This window comes from Astatotilapia calliptera, unplaced genomic scaffold (assembly GCF_900246225.1).
Source record: "Astatotilapia calliptera unplaced genomic scaffold, fAstCal1.2 U_scaffold_46, whole genome shotgun sequence".
Classification (NCBI taxonomy): domain Eukaryota; kingdom Metazoa; phylum Chordata; class Actinopteri; order Cichliformes; family Cichlidae; genus Astatotilapia; species Astatotilapia calliptera.
In genome coordinates, this window is record NW_020535785.1 from 8,495 (window position 1) to 26,111 (window position 17,617).

At 41.9% G+C, this 17,617-nt stretch overlaps 1 protein-coding gene across 1 annotated transcript; it reads right to left on the minus strand.

The window, feature by feature from the left end:
• Positions 1-4,397: 4,397 nt before the first annotated feature.
• LOC113018153 (alpha-2,8-sialyltransferase 8E-like) lies at positions 4,398-14,123 on the minus strand. The gene is made up of 7 exons (XM_026161217.1): positions 13,794-14,123; positions 11,854-11,925; positions 11,396-11,470; positions 7,556-7,697; positions 5,169-5,281; positions 5,000-5,092; positions 4,398-4,921 (listed from the first exon to the last, which is right to left on the minus strand). Exons 1-7 carry the CDS (start codon positions 13,877-13,879, stop codon positions 4,444-4,446), a joined length of 1,059 nt encoding a protein of 352 aa, XP_026017002.1. The 5' UTR covers positions 13,880-14,123; the 3' UTR covers positions 4,398-4,443.
• Between the last annotated feature and the right edge of the window lie 3,494 nt (positions 14,124-17,617).

Sequence of the window (17,617 nt, forward strand, 5' to 3'; positions counted from 1 at the left end):
TAAAATAACAGAGTTCATAAACAAAAATAAAGCTACAAAAAGCATTCTCTCAAAAGCAAAATAAATACAAACTAATTCAAAATGACTTTACATACTCACAACTTAAACAAAACACTCGTGGCTAAAGCAGAACAACATACCAAAATAACCCATCTCACATTCACACAACCTTTCCCCACATTCGCGCCATATACGCTATTACTTTTGAACATGGCGTCCCCTGAACGCAACACAACATGGCGGCAGACGACTGCAAACGTTGTTTCACCAACTAAAAGCTTTCCCCGTAATACATGTACTCAGTACTGCTTGGCTAACACTAAAACAAACACTACAACACATTTTCGGAAGTCGCAGGTTGCCACTGTCATAGCATATACTTATTACTGGAATAACCCTGACATATTACAAAACAATAATATGATTAATTTCCCAGAATGGAGTTGTAAAGGAATTAAATACTTAGAACATATATTAGAGGGAACAGAATTTATTCCATTTGACAGACTAGTTGAACAATATGGGATCAACAAGACAAGGTTTTTAGAATATCAACAAATTAAATCCATAGTAAAAAAGAAATTTAACCTCAGTCAGGTTGAATTACAAACACCACTAAGTGCGGCACATTTTCTTACTCTTAAATCCCCCAAATTATTATCTAAAATATACAGAACACTTTCTAAATTAGATGAATCAATATCCCTTCCTACTGCAAAGTGGGAAGCAGATTTATCAGTCAACCTAGACCAAAACTTCTGGTCTCAGATTTGCTTAAAAACTTTTAAATTAATTAAAAATCCCAGTCTGCAATTAATACAATACAAAATACTTCATAGAGTGCACTATACAGGTCATCGGATGTTCAAGATGGGCTTTACATCTTCCAACAACTGCTCACACTGTCAAGGCAATACACCAGACAATTACATCCACGCTCTTTGGTTCTGTCCACCAGTGCAAAAGTTTTGGCGCGAGATATGTGAAGACTTATCAAAATGTCTGAAATGTAACATTCCAACCTCCCCCTTAGTGTGTTTGTTGGGCAGCTTAGATAATGTCACTTCAGAAAAGAATATAGCCCATATGATCTTCACTGCCCTATGCATAGCCAAGAAAACAGTCCTCATGAACTGGAAAAATAAAAATAATCTTAATTCTAACCAATATAGAAATTATCTATTAGATTACATTAGTCTTGACACAGCCTCTGCCACCACATCAGATCAATTACTCTGGGCCCCTTTTATCAGCTCCATCACCTAGTGGGGGTGGGGGGTCATAGTTTGGTCCCGCCTTCATTGTTGTGATTGGTGAGGGGGTAGGGACAGGCTTAGGGCGTCGGGGGGTTCCCCGGAGGCATCTTCCTTGGGGGGCTCAACCCGGGGTAGCGGTCACGTCCGGTTGAGGGCTCTGTTGGCTCTCAGGTGACTGTTTCCTCGCGGCTGCGTGCAGCGGGGCTAGGGGAGGGTCTGTGCTGACGGACGCGGGTTACTGACCTGGCAACCTGGCTGCCCCTGGGTGGGTCCGGGATGGGCGTGAGGTTCTGGGGGCGCTCCGTCTCTGGGCTGGGGCCCGGGCCGGGCCTCGGGGGCTCGGGTCCTGGTTGGTGTGTTGCCGGGGTTGTGGGCGGGTGGGTGCATGGGGGCCCGGCCCTGGAGCAGGGTGCCGCCGGTGCATCGAGCCGCCTGGGGGGCTCTTCAACTGGTGGGGGGGATGGTCACATCTTGCAGGAGCTTTCTTCTCTCAGGAACTCTCTGCAGGAGGGGGAGATACAGGAGAGGTGGAGGAAGATCTCAGCCTGGGCGTTTACCGTCTTATGTAGTCTGGAAGATGTGTGGTTGGTGGGGTGGGTGCAGTTTTCTCTGTGGTGGGGTTGGGTGGACTGTCCAGGGCTCTGTGGAGCCGGGGGGCGCTACTGCACTGGGCCCCGGTCTGATGGGCCTGGGCCCCCCTTCCCTGGCGGGTCGCGGAGGGTGGGAGTGCCTACTGGGGTCAGCGGGGGAGCTGGCCCCAGGGAGGGGTTACCTGCCCCTCCCTTCCTTCCCTCCCCATCTCCAGCCGCCTCCCTCTTCCCGCTCCTCCACAACCACCCACACATGCAGGGCCTTGGAGTGGGGCTCCCCCCCCCCCCCCCCCCCCCCCCCCCCCCCTGTCCCTTCTGGCTGCCTCTGCCTCAATTTTATCCCACAACTTAGACATTCACATTATTCACACTCTCATTACACATACATATAAGATCTTGGGGGTGGGCACAATCACGGAGTCCAAATCACCATCAGGGTGTATACCTCACCCCTGACGTCGTTGCCCACCTCTCAATTTTAAATACACTTAGTCATTGAGGGATAGCAGGAGGGACTATGCGCTTACCTGCTGCTCCTTGGCAGGTAGCTCCATGCCCTCCTGGGTTTTAATTGCACCTTAGAACACATATGCATCAACACTACAATGAGCGGGTGGAGGGAGGTTTGGAGTCTTCTCCCACCCCCATTCTCTGCGGCCTGCTGGAGCGGGAGGGCTAGTAGGAGGAGTTGGCCGTCCGACTGCGGTCTGGGGTGTGGGGCCTCCCTGCTACTGCGGAGTCGGGGTGGTCTGCCTCTCCCCACCGCAGGGAAAAGGGTAACACCACCTGGGTCTGGGTGCAATTCCCCCCTCCAGGGGCAAGGGTACCTAGACCCGGTTTGTAGAGTACGCTTGGGGAGTGTGATTGTGTGTACAGCGTCTCTTTATGTCTGTCTCCACGTTGGTTGAGTGTGGAGTGAGTGCATATGAGAGCATGAGGGTGGGAATGGATGTTTGTGTTTGTGTGTGCCTGTATGTCTGTGTCTATATGTCAGGTTGGGTATCAGACGCCACCTCTCTGGGGACACCTCAGGCCCTCCAAGGTTTGGAGGCCTATCTCCACCCACCACCACTTCCCCTGCCGGTGGCGGACTCCCTCAGGTGTCGGTGTGTTGGTGGTTCTTTGTGTCTGGGGGTGGGCGTCCGGGTACACACCGGCTCACTCCTTGGCGGCCGCTTGTCGGGGCCTGGGGCCTGGGGCTCGCTCGGGCCCCTTTGGAGGTGGGGTGCCCCCGGCCTCTCGGCCTAGGGCTCGGTCACTCAGGCGCAGCTGGGGGCCGGCGGAGCTCACGGGCGCGTCACTGCAACTCCCCCTGACTTCTGCTCCGCGGCTGCTGGGCGAGCCCTCATCTGGGACTCTCCTCAGCTCTTACTGGGACAGTGGCGCGGCTGCCCCTCTGTTGGTCTTCCATGGTCTCTTGTGTTCTGGGGGCCTCTGGATGTCTGGAGTTTTGATCTCCTCCATACCCGCTTCACACCCTGGAGGACGGGGCTGTGGCCCCCCCCACACTCCCTAGCAGATCATTACATGGAGAAACCTTTGGAATGCAAGCATGCTGATCCACACAGGTATGCACACATGGGTATTCACAGACGCGGACTAAAGCTTTCTTGGCTGCTGCCTCAAAGCACACTGTGCGCTGTCTATCTTGCGTGCTGCACAATATCGTTTATTATTTAGTAGATACTGATATCTATGACTAGCTAGTTTATTGTGATGGTGCTTTGTTTTCTCTATTATTATGTTGCTCTTTGTTGTTTGCTGTCTCCTCTGTTTGTTTTTGTTTGTTTGTTTGTTTGTTTTTTTTTCTCCATACAGGTGACCCAGGAGTTCTTTTTTTTTTTTTGTCTCTCTTCCCCCCCCTTCTCACCGTCTCTTCTCCCCTTTGGTTTTCTTTCTTTCTCTCCCCCTCTCTCTCTCATTCATTCCCCCTGTCCTATTTATTAAAAAAAAAAAAAAAAAAAAAAAAAAAAAAAAATGACAAAGGATGAACTGAGGCTCTGCCATCACGTAATGTCGCATACGGCTGTTTCTGATGTCAAAAAAAAAAAAAAAAAAAAAAAGCATATACTTATAGTGCTACGTAGCATTATGCCGATGATACACTAATACTCATTACAACAAAATACCACAAAACAACATCATCACTCTCATCTCAAAATATAGCCGAACAGTTGTTACTCAACTTACATGACATTTAGAACCAGTTCGGTAACATAAAAGTTTGTTTGTCAGTACCTGTGGATTAATAGAGAGGACACCGAAGTTAGCGTCTTGCTCAGGCCGGAGCTCATTTATTTCTGAGCTGCGCATGCGCAGAGCCTATAGCTAGAGTCTCTGGTAGTTCCACAGCAGTGCAAGACCACCATCTACTAGCATAATGAAATATAACCATGGTCTGGCAACACATAACAATGTCAAAATAAGTCACAATAATAAACAAAAAATAAAGGGGTAATTGGTTTTCTTACAAAAATAAACATGTAGCTTTTTCAACCTGCTACACAGCCAACCTTTACATGGAGGAAGTGGAAAGGAAGGCTCTTGGCTCTTTCAAAGGAAGAGTACCTCTTTTTTATTTTATTCCATCATATAAACTAGGCCTGATCGGATTTACAGTCTTCAAGATGAAGTTTGAGAATGCCCTTGTTGTGCAGTTGCACCCAGTAGTAAAACTCATCTGGCATTGCATGGATTCTACTATTATAGGGTACATTATCATAGTAGTGGTTAGTCAGGGGAAAGAGCTTATATGGATGATTACTAAATGGCCAGAATCCATAAAGATGAACAGTTTCACATAATTCCAAAGCCAGACTAATCATATATGCTCCAGTGCTAGGCCGAAGTCCATTTACCCCCTGAGATTTCCAGAATTTGTCCATACTTTGTAAGTACTGAGGGTTTATGAAGATTGGTTGGACAGGAATTTCCATGTCCTCAATGGCATACACAGCCCGCTGACACACTGCACGACTACCACTAGAAGAGAAGCAAGGGAAGAGGAGCAGGGAGTTGCCATACTGGTGGAGACTGTCTACAAACGCCCGTCGATGTGCCATCAGTGACCCATACCTGCAAATTAATATATTAGTTAAAGAAACAAGACAAAACTAACAGGTCACTTCAATGTTAGAGTCACTCTTGTCTCACTTCTTTGTTAAGATGCTTGGATTTGCTGTCACAAGGTTAGTCTTCATGCCAACATCACTCTTAAATTCATTTTCCAGAGGAGGAAGGTTGCACCTGAAAAAAACAACAAAATATTACTTAAAGAGAGAAGAGTCCTCATCATGATTTTTGTTCTTGACATCTTTCTTACCTAATAACAAAATCAGCTGAATCAATCGTTTTTCCACAGCCGCTGTTTGTCAGAATCCCACCGCTCCCAACAACTGAACAAGTGTCCCATCTCTTTTTTGAGAAAGGATTCTCCTGGAATTGACAACAACAGATTATAAATTACAAAAAGAGCAAAATTTAAACAGTTTGAAATGTACTTTGTGTGAAAGAAAAGTGCTCACTGAGTTTAATGGAAGATGGCAAACATGTAGGAAGAGGTCAGTGATAAGGTTATCACGTGAAAACTTTTAGGGAAATGTATAGACCTGTTTAATCCGATTGCCTTTAAACATTAGAACTGAATTATCAGTTACTTGGAATTGAAATCTTTCATGATATCATTATATATGTGATATTACATATACGGTGGTTAGTTCTAGTTACTGTGCAAACCCTTTTGTTATTGAAAACAATGAATTCATGAGGTCCCTATCAAAATCTGTTTTGAAAGTCAGTCTCTTTTTAAGTCCAAGTGAATCTTTGGCCCAGTATTTGTGAATCTCTCCTAGAATAGAAGGAGACAATAAGTGTAGGGCATACTTGAAAGTTGAAGTTTAAAATGATAGATAAAACAAGAAGCACTCTGACACCACAAACCAAGGCAACCTACCTTCTGGGCAGTGTTTACTTTCAACAGAATAGTACTGGATATTGTATATTAGTTTTGTTTTTGTTTGTTTTGTACTGCAGTAAAACTTAGATTAGGATTACATGACAGATGTTTATGTGGATTTTATTTTTACACAAACATTATTTAAGAGTAGGTAAATCGATAATAAACTGGTAATGTAAATATCTGTATAATAAATTGAGCTTGTTAAATATTATTGTGCCACAGTAAATTTCTAAATACGTCAGCTAATTCTTTAAATTCTTTCTGTTAAAGATTTTAGGTCAATTTTAAAGAGAAACAGATGTGAAATGTAAAGGTTAGGTCAAATGATATTTGGAAACTATAATCCCCATATACCAATGTCACTTCCTAAATGTTGCAAGTGCAAACACAAGCAGTTAGTTTTCAAGAAGAAATCCACTTTATACAAGTTTGACCTTATTTGAGCTTGAAGAAGGAGTCAAAGGTCCAAACGAATGTGAAACTTAGTGAAACCCCCATATAATTCCTTACATGGGGCGATCAAGGCTCAAGAGTTGGCAGTTCGTCTTGTAATCGGAAGGTTGCCGGTTCGAGCCCCGGCTCAGACAGTGTCGGTCGTTGTGTCCTTGGGTAAGACACTTCACCTGTTGCCTACTGGTGGTGGTCAGAGGGCCCGGTGGCGCCAGTGTCCGGCAGCCTCGCCTCTGTCAGTGTGCCCCAGGGCGGCTGTGGCTACAATGTAGCTTGCCATCACGAGTGTGTGAATGTGTGGATGACTGAACGTGTAAAGCGCTTTGGGGTCCTTAGGGACTGAGTAAAGTGCTATACAAATACAGGCCATACAATTGACCTTCAAGGAATGTGACTTTTTAAATCTTTATATGGTACTCTCTATATATTGACAATATAAACCACTAATATAGGAATCATTGATTCTAAGTTATGTTTTTTTTTTTTTGTTTTTTGTTTTTTGTTGTTTTTGTTTGTTTTTTTGGGGGGGGGGGGGGGGGGGGTTGTCAGTTTTCAACCAATAAATCATTAACTTAGACTTGAAGACCTTGGTGGATTTTTTTAATATACTGACAAATTTGTAGGTGGCTGTGGCTCAGGTGGTAGAGCAGATCAGCTACTAATCAGAAGTTTGGTGGTTCGATCCTAAGCTTCCCCAGTCTGAATGTCAAGTGTCCTTGGGCAAGATAATAACCCCAAATCTCCCTCCGATGCGTTCATCAGAGTGTGACTGTGTGTGAATGTACTGTGTGCTGTGTGCACTTGCGTTTAGAAGTGCTTGCATGAGTGGGTGTGAATGAGGTATATTGTATACAGTGCTTTGAGTACTCCGGGACAGTAGAAAAGCGCTATATAAGAATCAGTCCATTTACAAATATTAAAATGTATTACAATTAATTAATTAAAGTTATAGCAGTATTACATTTCGCACAGCCTGATAACTAAATTTCAAAATTAAGCTGATGCCTGCTCTATAAATTAGCTAGTGAGTGTAAGAGGCAGAACTCAGGATGAAACAAGGAGCATCCACAAAGTTATTAATACAGATGAATTGCTGCAAAAGTACTCTAGGCAGCTAATTTCAGAAGACACTAAAGAATTATATTTGATTTAATCCATTAAGGGTAAAGGTCCCTGTTTATCAAAGATTTAACATGTGACTAAACATGTGATTTCAACACATGGAACATGGAACAAATGTTGGAACATTTGATGAATAACGAAGACCTGAAGAAAAAATTAAGAATTTAAGAAAAACATACTTTTATTAAGATCTTGAAAAGCTCTGGAGTCACAGGGATGACGGTTCTGTCCCTGTGACAAACAATCTTAGATCCCACTGGAGTGTTTTCCTGAGTGACAATGGCATTGTTGGATCCATCGCCATTAATTCTCACCTGTAATCTTGAAAAAACAAACAAACAAATAGGACCCGACAAAAAATAAATAAATAAAGTTAGCTTTAGTATTAAGTGGAAAGATTTGCAATCTTTAGAGCATAGGTGTCAAACTCTGGCCCGCGGGCCAAATTTGGCCCGCAGCCTAATTACATTTGGCCCTCAAAGCCATACCAAATTACTATTAGAGCTGGCCTACTGGTATTATACAGCTAATATATATACACTCAACAAAAATATAAACGCAACACCTTTGTTACTGCTCCCATTCCCCATGGGATGGACGTAGAGACCTAAAATTCATTCCAGATACACAATATAACCATCCCTCCCAAACAGTGGTCACAAATCAGTCCAAATGTGTGGTAGTGGGCACATCTGCTATATTGAGATAATCCATCCCACCTCACAGGTGTGCCACATCAGGATGCTGATCTGACATCATGAGTAGTGCACAGGTGTACCTCAGACTGCCCACTGTATCTGTTTTGTCATTGTCATGTCTGCTAATTCTATATAAATGGCTTTTATTTTATTTAAAACACTATAATGTGAGACATTAAACAGATGGTGGGACTCCTTGTCCTTATCTTGGCACATGTAATTAAACCCACTTCAAAACGACACTCACCAGGTGTTTGCAGTTTCTTTAAAACTTCCACGACAGAAGTTTCAAAGTATGAAAGGATGATGACCGAAAGCACACTGCAAAAGGATCCAAGAGTTTCTCAAGGTAAAGAAATTGATCTCAGCCCACTTAAAAGTTATTAAATGAAAAATTGATGCAGAAGTGGTTTCTCTGGCACAAAACTGCCATACAGGACACTAGCTTGTAACACAACTGCTGATCACCACAGGCCTACTGTGGCACTATGTTACAGACAGAGACGTGAAAATAGTACACCCCGCCCCCCTCCCCCGCCATTTTATTTTATACTCAAAGACACTTTCTTTTAGTAAGGCCACTGATATGTCAGTTTTACTGTTATATAAGTTCCTCCAGCAGAGGGTGCTCGGTCCTGTACGCATCGGTAGCTGACGCTACACTAGAAGAAGTAGTGTCAGCGGTGAAGAGGCAGCGTACGTCCCGCGCGCCGAAAGAACTGATTAATCAAACAAGATCCACCATCCAGCGCAAAATCCTCCGCTCCATTGAAACTGGGCTACTCAGTGACTGTTATCAAGTATCAGCTACTGTCCCTCCTAAACGACATAACCATAAAAGATGAAGAACTGATTGAGAAAGTCAATGAAGCTTCAAAGCTAGAAAATGAAAGATTTGAGAAACGGAAAAGGTCCGCTGCAGCCAAGATTCCCAAGGTCCAAGAGCTCCAAACAGAATGCCAAACAGCCCTGACATCTCCTCAGAGCCCCTCCAAACCCAGAGAATCCCCCGCTACAGTGGCCATGACAACAGTGAAAAATAAAGAGACTAAGTCAGACACGCAGCAGATTATAGAAGAAATACATAAAGAGATGAAACAAATGTTTATGGCTGCTATGGAAACCAGTCCCCACACCATGGCACCAATGCAACGAAAAAAGGGCTGTAAAAAGTGCAAAGAAGAGGGGAAAGGGGAGAACTGCATGCACTGTTTCCAATGTGGGCAAGAGGGCCACTACTCCCGTGGATGCCGAGCACCGAGACTGTCATCGGGAAACGGGGAGGGACTACTAAGATGGGACCAACAGTAGTCCAAAGCCCACGGTCCCATAACGAACAGCCAAGCTCACCAACATCTTCCAAAGAAACTGCAGCAAGTGTCCCATCAGCTGTAACTGAGGTTCACTATCTACCCCCTCAACGAAAGTCACGGTTAGTTAGCCTGGTGGGAAACAGATGTACTGTGAACTGTTTTATGGACAATCACCCAGCCAAGGTGTTATGGGATTCAGGGGCACAATCCAGCATAGTAAATGAAAACTGGCGGCAAAACCACCTCCCTCACACGGTCGTCAGACCCGTTTCAGAGCTGTTAGACAATGAGACTCTCACAGTGTTTGCTGCAAATGACACACCCATTCCCTGCATCGGCTGGATACAAGCCATCTTCAGATTAGGCAGGGATTTGTCTCCAAGCAGTGAGCTGCAAGTTCCAATATTGGTATCCAGTGACCCGGCTGTGGCCAGTGATCCCATCATCGGCTATAATGTCATTGAAGCTATCGTGAACCAGGAAGAAGTAAAAACCAAAGGAGGAAGAAAACAGCTAGCATACTATGTGAGTAAAGCATTTGAAATAACTGTACGCACTGCACATAATGTTGACAAGCTTGTGCAGAACAGCAGTGAATGCCCAGAGACAGGTGTGGTAAGGACTGGCATAAGAAGAGTGCCTTTGTCAGCTAACCAAGTCACCACAGTTTATGTACAGGCACACATTAGTTCACATGCCCGGGGCCCAGACATTCTCTTTCTACCTGATGGGGCTGACCCACCACCAGAGGGCGTAATATTCAATGATGTAATGGTGAAAATCCCAGACAGAAAAGTACCATATGTGCCCATCCCTGTGACTTACACTACAGACCACACCATTTATCTGGAGAGCCGTAAAGTGATTGGACAGAAACCCCTTCTCTGAGGAATTTGAGGGGGATGGTCTGCCTGGACTGCTGATGGCACCAGAAGGTACACTTTCCTTTTCCTTCCCCCCTCCCTATCTCTGTATGCAGGCCTGAGCAGAGTGCAAGAGGTGGTTGCTATGGTAATGGGATTTTTTTTTTTCCTGAAAAAGGATCATGTCTATACAAGAAGACGTCCAGAGAGGTGAAGAGGAAGAAACCTGAGCAGATATCAGACCTAAGGCCACCCTCAGTTGCTTCAACCAAGCATGTTAAGATTCTGTTTAAAGGCGTACACTGCCTGGGTGTGGTGCTCTTTGTTCATTTGGGTCTCCTGAGTGAGCACAGACAAGGCAGCCGTTTTAACCTTGAACCTTGAATTGCTTAATAAATGTAATAAAATGTACTTATTTGTCTTCTTTCTCAAAAACCCAACAATTTTGTAAAACCTTGGGCCCGCTCTTGTCTGTCAGATGACGATTATGTTGTCCTCACTAAGCGACACGACCGCCTTCCTCTCCTCCATGGATGCTGGAACATTTGCATTGCTGAAGAGGCCAAAACCATCATTCACAGTTGCTCTGCGTCCACATCCGCAGTGTTGGTTCAGGTTTCTGAATCTGTGGCTGTGATCAGCTCCACTAGTGGAATTTGTCTCTACATCACAGCAAAGTTCAACATTTTTGCAAGAGAATTTTCTCTACTTGATTTAGTTGCCTCTCAGACAATTTTCCACCCACTTGTACACATCCTGAGTGTGAGTCTGCTAAACAAGTAAACCAAACCTTTATTTCTTTCTGGCTGGTCTTAGACTTTTAATTGTGGGCTAGTCAAAGGTCCCCTTTTCACGTGTCTTCTTAACTAAAATTAGTATTGACGGGAAATTTTGTTTAGCCATTTCGTTTAGCAAATGGCTCTTAGCCTTGACTGAAGAGCTTGTTTAAAGACCTTTAGGAGTAATCCTGCCTCATCTGCATTTGAGGATAAATAGCAGTTGTTTCCTGTAGTCTGCCATCTTCCATGCTCGTACTCACATACTAGCTTCAGACAATTTTTATTTATTTAGTTATTATTAACCAGAAATTCACATAAAAATAAAACTCAACCATCAATCAATAATATCAGGATGTTAGGTCTTACTTGAATCTTTGGTAATTCTCCTCATGCTTTTTCCACGTTTGATTGTAGAGCTTTTTCACTTCATCAATGACTTCCCTGTAATGCACAAGCATTCCAGTACATTTAGTAACCTTCCTGCACTGGGTGTCTGTGAAGGTTCTCAGTCATCCAGGTCATCGTAGTCTAAGGAGCTTGAAAAGAAAAGCGTCTGGACTTTTAAAATTTTCCTTTAAGACGTTTCACCTCTCACCTGAGAAGCTTCTTCAGTTCAAAGAGCAAATGGTGGATGTGGTGGCAGTGTCCCCCAAGGGGGGTCATGTTGACCATGTTGACGTTTTCAAGAAAAATAAAGAAGTTCTGACACTTTTCTTTCCAAGCTCCTTAGACCTACTCCTTCCTGCAGGGGGCTTACATGACTTAATCTTGACATAAAAATTGTAATTTCTTAATGAACAAGTCATGGCAATGTTTGCTCTTACTTGCAGCCTTTGCAAAGTTCAGAGGGCTTTGGGGCACTTCTTTGAGGATTTGGTCGGTGAAGCTCGACAAAACTGTGAGAAACAAATAAGAGATAAAATTATGTTCTTATGTATGTTAAATATTTAAGATATTATTAGAGGGGTATATGAGTTGTTGGAAATTTAAAGATTACAAGTAATGCCTTAATTCACTTGAGAGATGTTTGTATCAGATATTGTGTCTATAAACAATGAGGTTTTTGTTTGTTTGTTTTGTTTTGTTTTTTAATAGTCTTAAATGTCAACTCGAATATACCAACTGTGTTATTGGCAGCTGCTGTGCTATAAAGCACAGACAGTTTGGTGCAGGCTAAACAGAATAGAATAGAATAGAATAGAATAGAATAATCCTTTAATTGTCCCCACAAGGGGAAATTTGGTTAGTCTGCAGTATTGTATTGAAGTTTACAGCATTGCTGTTGTTGTTGAACAGTTGCAGAACAGCTTTCGTGTTTACAGTCATAGTTCAGTCACATCAGTGGTGCCAGAGATCAGTTTCAATTTAAGATGATGAGGGTGTTTAAAAATCAGTGAGTAAGTGTAAAAGTCAGAGCTCAAATGTGACATGATATTTGGTTACAAGCTAGAGTGTGATATTAACCATCGCTAGATACCAATAGAATTCCCTAAATGCTGTCACTGCAAACAAAAGGAATTGAAGTTTTAAGTATAGTTTTAATGATAAAAGAATTAACCTTATTGGAACTTGAACTGCCCACTGCTTCACTGAGTGAATGGGTTAAATGCAGAGAGGGATTTTCCCCACGGGGACCAATAAAGTACACTTTTTTTTTCTTCTTCTTAAGAAGCGGTCCAGAGTAAGTTATTTACTAATATTAAGATATTTAGAATCCCCATTTAGCATTCCTATATGGCTATATATAATCAATATCAACAGTGACAGTAAGAAACACGTATAGTATATCTGCATATAGTAAACGGAATATGTTTCTGGTAACATTTGTGTGTAAACGTGTGCGATTGTGCCTGTAAGGACACATAAATACAGGAATACAGGAACTACCAGATAGCTGTTATAGGTCTTTTCTACCAATAGTGCAGTGTTGATTTGATTTACAGTTGGTGGTAAAAAAGATTTGTTACACAATAAGTGAAGGCATGTGCAGGGTTACTGACCCCATTGGAAGCGCAGTGTTGGTTGTTTTGTTTTTTTATGTGCTGAATGAAAGAAGGTCCTCTATATCTCGCTTGAGCTACAGCAACATCTGAAGGTTCAGTACCTCTTTGTAGATTCCCCACTTTGTGGTTTCTCAGCTCTTTACAACACCATACTATATATGAGTTTGTATTTCACTTTACATTTTACGTCTGCCTTTCTTTCAAAATGAATTCTAACTAAAAAAAAAAGTATTGTCAAAAGAAATTAAGTGCAGCCAAGTTAATTAGAAATATACTTTTGTGCAATACTACGTAATATACAAGTTATTCATGTCCAGTTATTTACAAATCAGTACCAATAATGTTGTGTAGTCAGAGTAAACCGGTCATGTGACTCTAACTTTATTTTCACTGCACAACAAAACTCGTATCAAAAGAACAATGCAAACAAAACAAACATACCAAATACTATGTTATTTCCTTAGAAGGAAATACAGAGTGAGAGCTGAGGTTTGTGGTTACGTGTGAAAGAATGAATGACAAAGACATGAAGACATGTACTTCAGCTTTTACCAGAGTATTTTTTAACAAACATGAAATGTGTATTTCTACTTAAACTAAGCATGTTTGTATTTTTGCAACCTCTGGCTTATATTTGCCTTTTACACAGCTTCCCAACTGTTGGGAAGCGTTTATCACAGTGCCATAAGCTACTTTTGATCAGAATACTTTGTTTCATGACCTCTGGCTTTTATCTGTAAAATGCAAAGTTAGTTACTCACCTGTCCTCGAACGTGTACCAGATAAGAGTGGTCAGCAGACTCCCCAAAGAAAGAAGATTGACCAGAATCGAGAGCTTTTTCCTCATGTCGCTCTAGTGCTTCACTTTTCTTAACACTTAGTTTTAATTCAGCTTTTTTTATGTACTTTTACCTCATATGTTGATACGGTTATCTGCCCGGTATTAAATCTGGTTCTTTTATATTCTTTACGGCCAAAAAGACAAAAGTGCTCAAAGTGGTCAAACTCAAAAAATGATCTTTAATTTTACATATTCCAGAATATGGAGACCCAGCAGACACGCAGACACGTCAGCCAAAGTCTGAAGCACAAACAGGAAGCCTAGTTATATTTATATACTCCCTCTAGACGTCACACCACACTTTAAGTTTCAATCAAACACTCTGCTTAGTTTCACTTTCTGCCTGCAAAAGTATGCATGTAATATCCCGTCAGTACTTTTGGAACAGACTGTACTAAGAGACGGCCCTTTTAAACTATATTAAAAGCAAGTAACAATAAACACTAAATAAGGACTAACAATATATTTATTTCATGACAGTTCTTCCCCTTTTCGTGTTTCCCAAGAAACACGACATAATTCCTAATCTATCCCATTAAGTCTACTTTCATGTGAGAATAATAGCTAGAATATAACAAAAGAAAATGTTATATTCTAGCATATTCCTTTCAATTGCCCAACCCTTTAGGTCCTCCGTCCCCTCAACGAGTTGTACACTTTCAATGTTCCCTTATTACTATAGCATAATTACTTGTATCCACAACAAATAAATCAAACAAATAAATCAAGCCCTTATACAGCACCTCGCGTTTACGCTGGGCTGTGAGCTATCATTCCTTCTGTTCCGACCATCCCCTTTTGACCCCACTTCTGACTTCCCTCAATGCTCACTATAAAACCCAATCATATATAATTAACTTTATCCTATTAAGAGCTCCCATATTACTCTTTGGAAACAGCCTCAATAGAGTTGTTTTTTCACCCTCTCTACGGGTAATTGTGTGGCTGTTATATTTTTTTGCTGATTTTTTTCATTTAACAAGTACAGGGAGTGCAGAATTATTAGGCAAATGAGTATTTTGTCCACATCATCCTCTTCATGCATGTTGTCTTACTCCAAGCTGTATAGGCTCGAAAGCCTACTACCAATTAAGCATATTAGGTGATGTGCATCTCTGTAATGAGAAGGGGTGTGGTCTAATGACATCAACACCCTATATCAGGTGTGCATAATTATTAGGCAACGTCCTTTCCTTTGGCAAAATGGGTCAAAAGAAGAACTTGACAGGCTCAGAAAAGTCAAAAATAGTGAGATATCTTGCAGAGGGATGCAGCAGTCTCAAAATTGCAAAGCTTCTGAAGCGTGATCATCGAACAATCAAGCGTTTCATTCAAAATAGTCAACAGGGTCGTAAGAAACGTGTGGAAAAACCAAGGCGCCAAATAACTGCCCATGAACTGAGAAAAGTCAAGCGTGCAGCTGCCAAGATGCCACTTGCCACCAGTTTGGCCATATTTCAGAGCTGCAACATCACTGGAGTGCCCAAAAGCACAAGGTGTGCAATACTCAGAGACATGGCCAAGGTAAGAAAGGCTGAAAGACGACCACCACTGAACAAGACACACAAGCTGAAACGTCAAGACTGGGCCAAGAAATATCTCAAGACTGGTTTTTCTAAGGTTTTATGGACTGATGAAATGAGAGTGAGTCTTGATGGGCCAGATGGATGGGCCCGTGGCTGGATTGGTAAAGGACAGAGAGCTCTAGTCCGACTCAGACGCCAGCAAGGTGGAGGTGGAGTACTGGTTTGGGCTGGTATCATCAAAGATGAGCTTGTGGGGCCTTTTCGGGTTGAGGATGGAGTCAAGCTCAACTCCCAGTCCTACTGGCAGTTTCTGGAAGACACCTTCTTCAAGTAGTGGTACAGGAAGAAGTCTGCATCCTTCAAGAAAAACATGATTTTCATGCAGGACAATGCTCCATCACACGCGTCCAAGTACTCCACAGCGTGGCTGGCAAGAAAGGGTATAAAAGAAGAAAAACTAATGACATGGCCTCCTTGTTCACCTGATCTGAACCCCATTGAGAACCTGTGGTCCATCATCAAATGTGAGATTTACAAGGAGGGAAAACAGTACACCTCTCTGAACAGTGTCTGGGAGGCTGTGGTTGCTGCTGCACGCAATGTTGATGGTGAACAGATCAAAACACTGACAGAATCCATGGATGGCAGGCTTTTGAGTGTCCTTGCAAAGAAAGGTAGCTATATTGGTCGCTGATTTGTTTTTGTTTTGTTTTTGAATGTCAGAAATGTATATTTGTGAATGTGGAGATGTTATATTGGTTTCACTGGTAAAAATAAATAATTGAAATGGGTATATATTTGTTTTTTGTTAAGTTGCCTAATAATTATGCACAGTAATAGTCACCTGCAGACACAGATATCCCCCTAAAATAGCTAAAACTAAAAACAAACTAAAAACTACTTCCAGAAACATTCAGCTTTGATATTAATGAGTTTTTTGGGTTCATCGAGAACATGGTTGTTGTTCAATAATCAAATTATTCCTCAAAAATACAACTTGCCTAATAATTCTGCACTCCCTGTATATTTGAGGGACACATAGCATGTTTAGCATTTTTTTCAGCTGTCCATTTTGCTTTTCCAATTTTTCTATTTAAGTTATTACAATTGTGCTAAATCATACTATTTCTGCTATTTTATAAGATTTGTGCTAAATATAGTATTTCTACCAAATATATTATTTCTGATTAATCATAGTTTTTCTACCAAATTATAGTCAAAGGAGCTTGCAAAGAAAAGCGTCTTGACTTCTTTAAGTTGCTTGAAGACGTTTCACCTCTCATCCGAGAAGCTTCTTCAGTTCTAAGGTCAAAAGTTGGCGAGTCCCAGATTTAAACCTAGTGGGAGTGTCCCCCACAGAGCAACAAAAGGCAAGTGACCTTATGCTAGCAGTCCACTTCGTGCCATTTGCGTAAAAATACAATACTGTCATTACAGTGGTCATTATTAATCTAATTTTGATGTAGAACTTTTACTCAAAACTGTTATACGTTATTGTTTAAAACATGTCGTATATTCGTACAAATTAAGATAATCTTACCTCGGACAAAATGGAGATCATCCACTGCTGAAGCGTGTATGTCCTGCACCAAAAAGCAGTTCATTTGCATTTATTTATTCCATTAAACACTTCTGTGAAAATCAACTAGGTGTTTGTTAAAATAAAAATTTGAAAATTTTGAATCAGTTGTTTTCTCATAAATGTACTAAATAACCATACACAAAGAACTTTGACATTTTGGTAACCTTATTATGCAGTTCCAAAAGGTTCATTCTCCCCATCTGGACCAGAGGCGGAGCCAGACATTTGAAACACCCGGGGCTTACCCCTAAAGGGTAGTATGCATGTGGGAGGTTTTTTTTGTCTTTTGTTTTTTGTTTTTTTTTTTGGGGGGGGGGGGGGGGGGTTGTTAAAAATGACTGAAAGATTAATTGGCTCTGTTTTGAGTTTTGTTCAAAAAAGAATGACTTCATATAGGGAGAAATATATATCACATGTGCAGGAAAACCTTAAACTAGTTTTTTAATTAAGCAGCAAGGCAGAACAAAGTCGGGGCTGTATCAAGACACGAAGACTAAACCCCAATTCAACCAGACCCAGAACTGATCCGGAATTAAAACAGGACTACAACAGTTCACAATAAGGACTACTGAGGACTTAACCAAGACAGAACCAGAATCAGAAACTGCTGGGAGAAAAAGATGGATGGTATACCCC